This window comes from Myripristis murdjan, chromosome 6 (assembly GCF_902150065.1).
Source record: "Myripristis murdjan chromosome 6, fMyrMur1.1, whole genome shotgun sequence".
NCBI lineage: Eukaryota > Metazoa > Chordata > Actinopteri > Holocentriformes > Holocentridae > Myripristis > Myripristis murdjan.
The window spans coordinates 29,072,314-29,086,115 of record NC_043985.1 but is presented as its reverse complement, the minus strand read 5'-3'; the positions used below and the strand labels follow the sequence as shown (position 1 = coordinate 29,086,115).

The 13,802-nt window shown below is 45.0% G+C and overlaps 1 protein-coding gene across 1 annotated transcript; it reads right to left on the bottom strand.

Moving 5' to 3' along the window:
• Positions 1-827: 827 nt before the first annotated feature.
• On the bottom strand, positions 828-13,802 carry mlycd (malonyl-CoA decarboxylase). The gene is made up of 5 exons (XM_030054278.1): positions 13,185-13,802; positions 7,568-7,680; positions 6,572-6,728; positions 5,652-5,804; positions 828-1,852 (listed from the first exon to the last, which is right to left on the bottom strand). The coding sequence occupies exons 1-5, from the start codon at positions 13,728-13,730 to the stop codon at positions 1,307-1,309; spliced, it is 1,515 nt and encodes a 504-aa protein (XP_029910138.1). The 5' UTR covers positions 13,731-13,802; the 3' UTR covers positions 828-1,306.

Here is a 13,802-nt window from a genome sequence, read left to right as displayed (position 1 = left end):
CCACCACCACACACACATATACACACACACACACACACACACACCACCACTTCATACACAGAGGTGTGGGTCTCTTCCTGTCTCCAGTATCACCAGACACTCACACCGTCTCTCTCAAGGGCATCCTTTAAACAACTGTCCTTTTTATGCTTCCCGATTCTCCTCCCCCCTTCTTCACAACTGAACACCATCAATCTCGCCATTTACTTTAACTTTATTTCTCACTCCATTAGTTTCTAGGACACAGAGCAGCACGGGGGAAAGGGAAGGAAAGGGGGGAGAGAGAGAGAGAGATAGAGGGTGAAAAAATGAAAAGAAAGTTTGGCTCCTTGGAGAGATAAAATGTAATTTCACAGTCAACTTGCTGTGATATATTATTTCACAACAATGGGGTGTGGGCTGATAGGAGCCCTGCTTGGCACCTGTATGGAGCAGCTACAACATCCGTGATGGCTCTCCAGAGAGGGCTGGGGGGATGATGGCAATACTTTCAGACATCACCTGAACGAAGCTAGTGGGAGGGTCCAGATCACCGGCTCCGAGGGAGCACAGCTGACTGTAAAATATGACTAGTGATGATACATGGCAGAAAATGAAATGCCACTTCTGTTTAGAGCTGTTGAATATGAAATAATACTTTTCAGTCGGCGATTCTGGTGGTGAATTGCTAAAGAACAAAGTGTAATATGATGCCTTTCTGTACTGATGCAACATGTGTACACAAACACAGGCAGGCACACTTAACAAGTAAAAAAAAACAAAAAAAAAAAAAAACAAAATCAATCCATCCAATCCATGCTGAACATGGAAGACAGTTCAGCCAAATGGAAGAATCAAAACATCATTTATTCCAGTAGCTGCGCTCCTTCATTGCTCCTGCTCCACTATCACACACATTGTTATCCAGGAACATGGTAAGGCACTGAAGGATGCCTCATGCTTCATTAGCTACAGTCTCTCAGCCTGAGAAGCACTCAGACGATACCAAACAGCTTCAGCCAGAAACCCAATGAGGCAAGACGTCTAACCCATGTACTTTACACAACAGATGAGATGAGACACAAGAGAGAAGTGCTCTCATTTAATTTCAAAATGATGACAATAGTAGCTGACGTGTCTCTGCTGCTTTCATACCACAGTCGGATATTAGCCACTGTTTCTTTATAACACACTCAAAATGCCAAATGCTACGGCTGAATCAAACGAAACAAAGTCCAGCAGTCAAAAATGTATCATCGATACCAAGTGCAATCAAACATGAGTGTGTTTACGGGTGCATCTGTCCCAGTGCATCAACAAGTGTTCCTCATAGTTTGCTGTTCTTCTGGAACTGGGACACGAGTCCCAGCACCTGCTCCGAGGCGGCGATGACCTTATTCTGCATGTAAAGAGCGCTGTTTTTAGGCGTCTCGTTCAGAAAGTAGCGATAGTTCACCATGATCCCGCAGGAGTTGGCCACGCCTCGGGGACTGGTGTCGGCATGCCAGTTGAGCCGCCACATGGTGGCGCCGTTCTGGAGGTGGAAGTTGGCCACCGGGTTGAGAGCGTAGCCTCGTCTCTTCTCCCCGTACAGGTACCAGGCGCAGAGCCGCATCAGGACGGGCTCCAGGACGCGGACCAGCCGCTCGGAGCGGACCCACTCGCTGGTGGCGATGAGCTTGCGCAGGGCCTCCAGGGCCGTGGAGCCCGGGGCCGAGTCGGTGGCCTGCTCCACCTCCCTCCACTCCTGCTCGGACAGGAGGTCGGTGGCCCGGCCCTCCTTCCTGTACTGGCTGAGCAGGCTTTGGAGCCAGGAGGAGAAGCCCGGGATGGGAGAAAGGCTGGAGAACTGGGCCAAGTGGGGGAACTCACTCTGCAGCAGGTAAGGAGGGAGTGAGAGAAGAGAGAGAGAGAGGGGAAGAAAAACAGGTTTTGCTTATTCAAAAATGCCTTCTTTTGAATCCACGCAGAGACGACTCAAAGAACGATCGCACCTCGCCGCCTCAGCACCACAGAGGAGAACACACGACAAACAAATGAAGAAACAGAAAAACAGGCAGATAAAGATAGAAAAGAAAAACAACCCCAAATTGGATATCCACTAGAATGCAAAGGTCGCAAATTTCCACAGGAAATAAAGACTCAACCTTGGTATCGGCAAACAAAACAAAATCTTCCTGTTGGTATTCGACAGCGCGGGCCTTCGGTGCCACAGACAGACGCGGCATTACAAATCAACTCCACTGCTTCGCTAGCCTGCCCTGTTGATGGAGATGGATGACCCCTTTCCTCCCTCCCTCTTTCTTCTGTTTTTCTCCTCCTCCTCCTCCTCCTCCTCCTGCTCTGTCCCTCGCACTCACCTTTAATACCTGTGCTGTCTTCTCGCTCGGCCGTGCCCCCCTGCCTCGGTCTACTCCGCCGGCCGAGCGGACCTCCCACGAGCCCCCCCCCCCGCCTCGCCCACGTCTTCATGAGATCTCTTTCGCCTCACCACCTTCTCCCTCGCCAAAATACTCCCTCTCTCTCTCTCTCTCTGTCTGCGAATCTCCTCTCTCTGACGTCTGGGCTTGATAACTGACTGAATGGTGTGGCAGGCAGGCGAGTGAGAGGCTGCAGATGAAAGTGGAAGTGTCAGACAACCCCTGGAGGGACCCTCTGCTGTCAGTACGCCTCTCTGTCTTCCCCCTTTCTTGCACTTAAAAAAATGCTGTTTTTCCTCCCCTCCATCCCTTACTTTGTCCTTCCCTCGTTTTCGGCATCCAGCCATCTCGCTCTCCTTGTCGTGCTGGCTCTCTCCTCTCGTCTTTTTTTTTTTATCTGCGCGTCTCCCACACCGTAACTATCATTATCTTTCCCTCTTCACCTCACCTTCTCCTCTTAACTCGCGGATGCTTCTGTGTCAGGAGTGGGTGGCTCAAAAGGAGGGGGGGGGGACCGAGCTGAGAGCTGAAGTCGAGGCAGCGGCGGGAAAAAAAAAGAAAAAGACGAGGGAGGGAAGGATCCGGAGAAAAAGAGGAGGAGCAGTGCCAGAACAATGCCCCAGGGTCCAATCTACAAAGACAAGCAGGACCTCCTCCCTTCGCGCTAAATCACAGCTGTGACCTTTTCTTTTCCTCTCTATCACCCATCCATCATTGTAGTGGTCCCCGTGTGGCTGCGCCGCTCCTCTGTTCACCTTTACGCAGGGTACAGGCCTGTCAGAGAGCCAGGGCCTCTGCAGAATACAAGTCTGTGTCACGCTTTCGGTGCAGCCCAAAGGATGGAGCGCGGCACTTTCGCTGTCGGGTTTTTCCGGGGGTTCAAATCCCACCGGGGTCGCAAAAAAAAAAAAAAAAAAAAAAAAAAAAAGGCTCAAAGTATTGGATCAAAGTGTCCATCAGATGGTGCATGAAAGACACAGTCTGGCTGCACACAAGTTCCCCTCCATGTCCAGATGGGACTTCATGGAGAGGCGGTGAGCCAGCAGACCTTGTTTCCGTTTTTTTATAGACTGTTTTTTTTTTTCTTTTTGACATTTTTTTCTTTTTATTTAATTCATTTGAAGATTCACTAGAGAGCGACAAGAAAGAAAGGAAGAGACAGAGGGGGGAGACATCTTGATAAAGACAACATTTACCATCTGTAGAAGTTTGTGCAGACTGTGCAATGCAGCCTACAGTGTAATACAGCATACTTTCCTTTTAGACAAACAAACAGGCCTAACAAAAAACACAAACAAACAAACAAACAAACAAAAAAACAATTATAGACATTTATATAAAAAAAAATGCCCATACATGAAATGTCTCCAGCAATCCAAACACGGTGGTCCTGTTGTATGAATGACTTAAGTGGCACCAGCTTTCAGCTCTGAAACCTGATTTTTATGAGGATACGCTACAAAGACCTATTTCCCATCTGTCGGGTGGAGAGGCTTTTGATGTTCCATTCAATGCTCCAATCATTTAACAAGTGCTCGCTGGAGTGGCCTGACACAGAGAGCTCTCCTGCGCTTATTGAGGGGGACGGCTGAGATTTCATTACCACCCTGTCTGCTGACTACTGCTCTGTTTATGTGCATACGAGCAAGTGGTAAAAAAAAAAAAAAAAAAAAAAAAAAAACAAGGTGAAGATTTATGCATCAGCCGGAGAGAGAGAGGGAGACTTGAACGCAGGAATAAAAGTTTTTGGAAAAGCAATTAAAGCGCAGCTAAACTTTCAGCCGTCTTTCTCAACTGGATAACACTTGGCTGTCTGATCCCAGCGAAAGCATGTCACACTGCAAATCACGGCATTCGGCGTGTGAGCCGTGCACGGTGATCTGTGTTCACCCTCAGGTGGGGGTCAAGCAACACTTATTAATACTAAACCGCGCCGGACTGGCTGGGTGGTTCGGGAGGAGTTTACGGGATGTTTCGGAGCACGTGGCATGCTGCGAGAGGCGAGGCTTTGCTGATAGGACTTGGTGTTTTATGGTTATTATACTCACATAACAGATGTTTACATATTCGACTCTGTCTCTAATCTAAACTTCACTCTCTGTCGACCTTGACCTTTCACTTTTGCCTTTGTCTTTGACCTGCTCAAGTCTTTCTACAAACTCTAAAACACTTCTCATTCTTCAAAATGTGCAACTGTGAGGATTTCCCTATCTCAAATTGGCCGATACTGAACTTTGCATGGGTCTAGGTGCAAATATTATGGTGATAAATATTCATCGGTGTAATTCAGTTTGGCTTTATTCAAAATCCCCCAACTATCTATCCAAACAAAAAAGGGTAACTGCCTCTCTAAATGGAGCTTTTAAAGGCCGTGTGTAAACAGACCCAAACTGAGCATGATAGTGTTTTTTTTTTTTTTTTAATGGTCCAGGGTTCAGCTGATAAGGTGGACCATCGACTACCTGTTCATCCATCGAGTCATCTATTCTGAGATCTTTTTGATAGGAAACTTCCTAACGGAGGAGTGTGTTAATCAAACAGCACCGAGGAACAAGAAATCTGGAACGTGGGGGAATGAACGGAAAAGTATAATTTCTTTTAAAACAAACTATAAAACAATTTATTCTAATCAAAACTAGAGGTGGGGCAAAATATTGAAAATGAAATATCGATATATTTTTTCTATATTTGAGTTCCCATGAGGTGTGTTTGTTCACTGCCTTCAGGTATTTGAACTGGAGCTGCTCTGTCATGTTCATGTTGCAGTCCCTGAACACACCACTGATTCCTGCTTACTGGAAAATTAGTTTGCCTTTTCCAGGGTATTTTTCTCTTCTTCCATGACAGATATCCTGATGTATCACCGCTGATTATCTTACAACATATCGCATATCGCAGAATCCCCTGTATTGTGATACCATTGTTACTGTGGGTAAAATACCACAACAGTATCGCATTGATTCCCGTCCCTGATTAAAACACAGAATGGAGACCACTGTGGAGAAAAGTCTTTGATGACTCAAACACCATCTTTACTTTGGTGAGTAACTCCAGTATATTAAAGCCACTCATTAAAGTACAGATAATAAGAAGTGTGATAATGACATTTTACCTTCCAGGATGCTACTATGATGAAGCCACTGCAGCTAATGCCTTGGACCGGAGCTAAAGCTTTTTGCTACCTGCAGCTCTCGGACCACCGTCTTGATCAGAAACACTCTTAAGCGTCAACCCCAAAACCCACTGACCCACCTGCAGCTCTCGGACCACCCTCTTGATGAGATAGTTGCCCAGTTCCACTCCCTGAAGGCCGGCCTGGGTGGAGGAAATGGAGTAGAAGATGGCCGCGTTTATCTTATTCACATCCTCCTCTGAGTCGAGGGTGGCGAACTCGCGGACGATGCTCTGAAAGGATCAGATACAGAGTCAGAAAGATTGATTCGAGAAACAGGTCGATCCACACAGACTTGTGTGTTTAGCTGGATAGCTGCAACCAAGGCAGGAGACTCTCTACCAGGGTCTGGCAAACATGGAGGCCATAGAGGACTGGAGTCTACCGATTTTCATTTCAAGCGGACGACAGCATCTTTTCAGCGATTAGTATCTCCTCTCCGGTGGGAGGTGTGCAAATCAGTCAAATCATCTGGTTTAGACTTTGGCTGGAATGAAAATGTGTAGATGCTCAGTTCTCAGTGGCACATCTTTCCCTGTTCTATAAAATGACAATTACTTGACAACGCTGTGCCTCCAGTCTTGTCCACTGAGAACTAGAGGGCTGCGTCCATCAAGCACCTCTTTTTTCAGCCCACAGCTGTAGCTTCTTGGACGAAACTGTGGAAATGGCCCTGTGAGTTGACAAAAAACATTTTGAAGTGTAGCACTTTTCACTAGATGAGATGTTTTCAACCTTCAGCGCTGTCAAAACCAGCACTTCCCGCTGAAAACGTTGAGAAAAGGTAGCCGGCACTGTAGAGGTCGGTCCCACAGGGGGACATGAAGCCTGAAACTGTAGGCTTTGTTTTTTTTTTTTTTTTTATTCCACAGAATGATAATCAATTTGTCAGCTGAGAGGAAGAACTACAATAGGAAATCCCAGTGTTTTTTTTTTTTATCATTCTTAAAGGTGTGTTGAAGCGAGACAAGCCCATGCATCAGCCCACGCAGCTTCTAACCTGGATGTTATCAGAGATGTCTTCCGTGAGGGCAACGTGTAGAACAACCAGGGGCTCGCCTGGCATGGCGGCATGGGTGAAGGCATAGCAGCGCCGATAAGGCCCGACTCTGCGCTTGATGTCAGTCCAGTTCCTTACAGGGTGCACCGCCTCATACCTGCAAAAGCACACGCCATTAGTCTTGCAGTTGCTATGTGACTTATGGTTTGTATGTGAGGAAAAGGATCATTCAATTCATTGTACAGCCTTAAATAAACAAGGACATGACGTGGGTTCCGCCAGAAAAAAAAAAAATCCCCAAGAACATTTTTTTTTTAAACAATCAAAGGTAACACAATAAAGCTTAAGAGAGCTTATTTCCATTGTGGCCCTTGAGACGGGAGAGGATGATGAATGAGAACAATGTGGGAATGTGTGAAAAACAGAGAGAGAGAGAGAGATGAGTTAAAGAATACGGCTGCTTTTTTTTTTGTTGCTGGATGATTCTATAAACTGTTATTGTAACAGGTTCCTTTAGATTAGATAGCAAGGTGCCGCTGTAATAAATCAAAACTGTTGCTTTTATTCCCTATATAACTTGGGACAGGTGAGTACAAGGACTTTCATGGATATTTCTTGGCAGGTAAGTACAAAACAGGTTGGGTTAATCTAGAGTATGCATTTTCCCAACAGGCAAATGCAGCAGGTCAGTATAAAAAGCAAGTGTTCGCTTCAGAGGGAGGCTTATTAGAGCTTTAAACCACCAGGAATGTCGGCTGTGATGCAGAAGAACAAAAGACTCATACAGCGTTTACCTTGAAACGCAAACCTGACAAATCCAAATGTAAGACTACTGAATGTAAAATGTTTGACGACCTTCAGACACCCTACACCGTGCCAGCAAAGCTTTTTTTTTTTTTTTTTTTTAAACAAACTGAATTGAACCGAATTGAAAGAGAGAGAAAGAGGGAGAGAGTGAAAGACAGAGACAGAGAGAGGATGCCTGTATTTCTTTACTGGCTGATCTTCTGCAGGATCTCACAGGGGGACTGCCAGGTGATTCTCTCCAGCCGGAGGAGACCCACGGAGAACCACTCAGACAGCAGGCTCTTCAGAGTGCCGTTCAGGTCCTGCGAGACAGAGGGAAAGGTGAGAGGTCAAGTTTGGCATTAACCTCCAAATCCAACGGTAATGGACAATTCACCGGCTTCTGTCCCCTCGGTGAGGAAACAGTTCAGCAGTCGGTCTATTGGGAACGTGCTGGGCTATGGGGTACCTGAGAGCCTGAGACTGTTGCAGAATACCAATAATCCGACCCAAATGTCTAAAAACGTAAAAACACTGCAGGTAAAGAAATCGTTATATAAGCCACAGCCACAAACAAATCGTCCTCTTTACGAGAATCCCATGGTTTCAATTATACATGTACCGAATTAACCGACCATTGAGATTTATGTTCTGCCAGATGGGATCTCGTAACATAATCGTCTCTCTCTCTCTTTCCTGTCACTCTGTATATCGTCTTATAAAGCGGAGACAGTGCTCAAGCATCCTCTGAGAAACTGCCGCTTTTTATGTGAATATTGAACTAAAGCGTACAGGAAACACAGGCCGCCTTTACGATCTCGTAACCTCTTTTACCGAGGACTCCGAAGTGCCATCACACTGACTGACAGCGATGTTGCCGGAGTTAATCTGCAGGCAGGGGCATCGCTTCACGGATGATTCCACACCCACATCTCGCCCGTACTGTGCACGGTCCCCTGGGCGCCTGTGTGCTCAGCTGTTTGAATGTTTTCATTACACCTTATGAGTAGTGATGTGTTTGAGCGCGCAATAGGAGTCGAGGAGGCACTTCAATAAACAACTTGCCATTTCAAAGCAGGCCTGTCCTCCCGCAAAGGTCAGACTTCATTTAAAGAAAATCTCTTGTAAACACACAAGCGCGTACATGCACAAACACACACACACACACACACACTCGAGCACGTACCGAATGCTCCATAGGATGCCGCTACCTCGACCGTGCCTTAATTCTTTCTTGTCAATCATAATAGCCAGCAAAGAATCCTGAACTTAACTGTGCGGTCAAGGTCTAATAGCCGCTGCATAAAATTTTCCACCAGTGACTCAAACTACACCTCAAATTGATAGTACTCCAAATTCTCCCTCACATGCAGGCATTACCCCTGAATTATTCACCTTTATAGCCGATAGCTACAACCACTGACCACTGACCACTGGAAAATTCAGTTTTTGTGAGGAAGAAGCAGGTCAAAACAAACCATCCTGGCCCTGAAAACATCAAACCTAAAAACACAACTTCCGTCTCTGTTTGCCCAGTTCGTTGCATGTAGGTACGCTTCTCGAAGTTTACCAGAAGCAAAACAAATGTGACGGCTGATGCTTCCGGACGAGTTTTTCTGTAGAATCGTCAGCGCATGGAAGTGGGTAACTGATTCTCACTCGCGCGAAAGGAAGGCCGAATTCAGGGGCAAATCTGTACCCTGCTGAGCTCACAAAAAATGAAGTCCTTTGCCAGAGAAGGGTCTGGCATCAGAGGCTTAGAGCTGGGGGAGACGGGGAGTGAAAAGGAGGAAGGAGGAAGAGGAGGGTGGAAAATGCTCCAGTCCATTAAAGAGAAAATGAAGCAATGCTCTTCAACACTGGAGCTTTTTTTTTTTTCTATGCACTGAGTGCTGTGAGCTGATTCAGCCTCTATTAAAAGACCCCGTTCTCTGTGAGCAGTGGTTGCATTGTGATTATGCACGGTGACTGGAGCCAGCAATGCCTACGAGGAACAGTCTGCCTGTCCCGGGTCAGATGCACTAACTTATTCATACACACCATTACCATTGACCACCAATGTGATTACAGGTCAGACTCATCCACTGTGGCTCCAGTGTACGCCAATACCTTTTACTCCACTAGGCTGAAAGCCATATGTCTGCCAGCCAGTCTATTTGTGGGGGAAAAGTTAGACTGACACTCTGTATTTGCCAAATCCCGGAGAGACAACTAAAATGAAGTCTGTGTTAAAGTATAAACTCTAACTTTTTTTTAAACATCTTTCATCCACTTGGTCAGTGTACAGGTGAACTAGAATGAAAAGCCTGGAGGACGGAGTGGGTAGAAACAGCAAAAATCGATTACCCAGCCAAGAGAGACTAATCTAGCGTAGAATTCAAGGTGACACTCCTGCGAAAGGAACGGTAATTGCAGTCTTGAGAATTCCAAACTTTCATTACTTCAGTAATTTCAGAATTTTTATCATTTTTCCCTCCCTATGATTAGGTGTTACTTTGATTACCTGCATCATTTTTGAATGCCAGTTTTTTTTTTCTCCCTTGGCACGCACACACACTATCGATGCGGCAACTAAAAGCGTCATATTTACCATGACCTTTTCCCACTTTTAGTCAAATCAATTCTCGCAATAACAGCGAGCAAAGACGGCTGTGCTGCACTGACACCAAGGTGGTCACCACTAAGTGCAAATGCGTACTCTGTCTGCGATACAGATTCTCTGAATGGGCCCAGGTTACTGAAATTAAGTGCATCTGAGCCACTTCTCCCCAGGTATAAGGTAGGTATTGAGTCTTTGGGCAATAGAGCAGTCGAGAGCACTGACGATAGCTCTAAACAGCCGATGGTTCAAGGAGTACGTACACGGGCTTTGAGTTTCATCTCAAAACTGAGCAAAGCAGATATGCAAAAAGTGATGGAGATGACGAGGAAGTCAGGGTGATAATGTCACTCCATCATCGACTATTTTGCAAAAAACACCTCGGATAATGATCAATGAACTTGTTTTCAGCCATTGATGTTGTGATCCTGTGATACAGCAGAGCAGTCGCAGAAACTTTTTTTCAGGGTTTACAGTCAGAATGTTTGGTGTCAACCGTGTTAAATCCACAACTTTGCAAAGCGGCAAAGTCACAATAATCTGTGCAAGATGGTCTGTAGAATGTTTGGCATCTCTCTCTAAAGGCAAGATTGAAAATCTGCAGCTTACATTTTTGTCAAATTCTTTCTAGCAAAGTGGACAAACATGGCACCCATGTGAGATCTTGATATTGAGCTACACTCACTCCCACCACACCCCCAGCATTATTTATGTATTTATCAACTCAGGCATTCACTAAAATGATTATTCTTCCACACTTAAAGCTACGTCATCATTTTTAGAGGGGTTGTAGACGTTTTTCAAAGGTTCCTCATCATACAGCCATAACTCCCGAGTAGTTTGGAAGATTAGCTGCGGACAGAGAGGCAGACACACACACCAGATCAAACACATGATCTCCTCCAGACTGCCAGAGATAAAAAGCTGCTGGATTTGTAGCCTTCAGTTCCTTTAGTGAAACAACTACTTCAATTAGTGTAATGTCATTAACGGAGTTAGCCTTTCAAATTACACCATCTGTCTTTTCATTAAATGAATATGCATGCATAAATAGCAAAACTATTTCATATTTATAAAAAAAAAAAATACTGAGCAATCCCAAATCCCAGCCCCACTTATTCTTCATTAAGCCTAAGTGGGTCTCTCCTGAAACCATAGCCAGTGTCTATTTTCAAATATCGGGGGTATCTTTATATGCGAAGGCTGACTTATACATGAGTTTTAAACACACCCAATTATCGAGACAGACAACATCACAGCCTATCAACAATGCAGTTAAATGAATATGGCGTTTAGTAACACATATGCCTGTATATGTTCTTTGGCTAAATATAATTTGATTTTCTCACACTGAGGTTCACCGGGACCTCTGCTGTAGGACACAGATCCATTTTTCACTCGCGATTATTGTGTTCACAAAACAGCTCTCAAAACCAAAGTTATAACTAAAATATGAGCAAGTTAAAAACATGACTCAAAAGGAATCACATAAGGAAGTGGTGGTCCTGTTTTTTTTTTTCTTTATACTGACCACTGAATCTTAAGTTTCATAATATAACTAAATGAGAAAGTGGATCCAGGTTTAGTGGACTTCTCATTCCGGGTTTTCTGGATTTCCAGATCCACTCATTTAGACAGTTTTTATTTTGAAAATTCAGCAGTCAGCGTAAAAAAAAAAAAAAAAAAAAAAAAGCATGACCGCTGCTTCCTGTGTTCCGCAGCAGAGCAACTGGTGAACGTGAAATGTCAGAATATGCACTTATAATGAGCTCAAGAACATATCCAGGCAAATCTCAGACTACACTTCGATGTTGCTTTAACCAACGCATAGAACCACAGTTGCATGTATTTGCAAAAAGTGCATTGCAAAAAAAAAAAAAAAAAAAAAAAAAAAAGACAGACACCACCTTCTAACCAAAGTGGAGTGGGTGTATTTAGTATTTAAGTGCAGAATTGGGCTTGGAAACACACTGGTTTGTGGATGGGGATGACCTCAGATGGGAACAGCCGTGTAGTGTTTAGTCTTCCAAAACACACCGACTGCATGGCATTAACCTGACAGCTAACTTGCATCGGAAATTCTCCCTACTCTTCACGGTGGTCAAGGCAGCTGCTGCCATCAAACGCCGCAGGAGAAATTGTAAACACTAGTTGATCATGTCACTACAATACAAAGTAGCTCGTGTTTCATAACTTGAAATGTCAGCCCCAGAGAAAGCTGATTTTGTACATTCCTGCGCAAAGCACAAAAGTGCGTCATTGTTCAACAAGCTGTGGACATTTGAGGTTTGGTGCAGCTCTGGCCTGCTCGGTACTGTCTGCTTATCTCGTACGGCAAGCAGTGACATCCCAGCCGACAAGAAAGGCCAAGGAGACCTGATTCAGGTTCTCCAGTCAACTTATACACTTAAAATGTATGCATAAAGTGGGCCACTGGGGCAAAGGTCACTGCCTCTCAAGTTGTGATGAAATATAAACCCTTGCTGCACATACAGGGCAAAGTGGAGAAGATGCAGGAGGGTTGGGGGGAGGTGTTACCCCCTGTTTTGAAACTGAGTTATGAAAATGCCAAGTAAGAGAAAGTCAAATGTCACGCGGCAGTCTGCTGTACCACTGGAAATAAAATAAACTAAGTATAAAGCAACTTAGGTTGATTTATAGTGGAAGACAAGAGTAACCTTATGCATGATATAACTATATAACTATATGTATAATCGGTGTATACAATTTATATATACTCACAATTATGCCTAAAATTATCCATTACTAGTATACATATATTTCATATTCTATTCTATGGATATTCTGCAGATATATTTCAGTATGCATATAGTCTATGCAAAGTGAAAGGTCTACAGATATTCTATAAATATAGTTTAGGATATTTTTTTATTGCACTTATAGAGTATGCTTTTTTTTCTTTTTACTTTTCTTCAGACATATATTTCTGCAAGTATTGAGACGTGTATTTTGTGCAGTCTATTGTTCTTTCCTGTGCAATGTCGAGGCAACCTATTGCTGCAACACAAGAAAATGCCAAATTGAGATCAATAAAGAATATTTATGTATCAGTATTATCTAATAAGGTTTTAGTGCTCGTGAGTATCTCCTGATCAGCCAAGTCAAAGTGAAACGATCATCAAAACAAACGCAGGTTAACCGCGAATGACACTACCTGTGAGTCAAGCGAGCTTCCGTAGAAAAATGAAAACAAACTCTTTTTTTTACCCTAATGTGTGGGCTCTCGCTCGGCTTGGATGACATGAGTTCCATCACATCGGCTCGGAGATCCACCAAAAACTTCACCCCACCTTCGACCCTGCTGATATGCTTAAGCAACTGTTTATAGCGGGGCGTCAAGCTGTAGCGGAGCCTGTCTTCTACTTGCAAAATGGTCGCCAAATCCCGCAGCTGAGCGTCCAACAGTTTCAGAGCGAGCTCCGAGACGCTCTTGTGGTCCACCCCGAAGTCTTGCGAAAGCTTCCGCAGTAAAGTCAGCTTATGCTCCCAGTCCAGAGTCTTGTAGAAGTGCATGAACTCCGCGCTGTTGGACTCGGGGGGCGGAGGTGTCTTGTCTCTCGTTTCATACGTGGGTAAAGGGGCAACGACCCTCGCCAGTAGCTCCTCCATGCCGGTGCCACCGCCGCGACTCGGGGCAGAGTACCAGCGCCAGCCGCTGAGATCCGAGGCCTGCGGAGCCGCTTTCAGGACAGCCCGGTGTGCCCAGCACCGCACGCTGCTGCGCAAACTGCAGATTATATGGTGGGATATCATCGCCGGGTGAGAGCTAAGCTGCGGTTTCACCCTGGAACCTGCGACCAGCAGACTCAGACACACAAGGCAATC

Coding starts and splice junctions, on each gene's coding strand:
- mlycd (XM_030054278.1), bottom strand. CDS start 13,730: ATGATATCCCACCATATAATCTGCAGTTTGCGCAGCAGCGTGCGGTGC. Junction 7,681..13,184: donor GCGAGAGCCCACACATTAGG/GTAAAAAAAAGA, acceptor TCTGTCTCGCAG/GACCTGAACGGCACTCTGAA. Junction 5,805..6,571: donor ACATCTCTGATAACATCCAG/GTTAGAAGCTGC, acceptor TGATCCTTTCAG/AGCATCGTCCGCGAGTTCGC.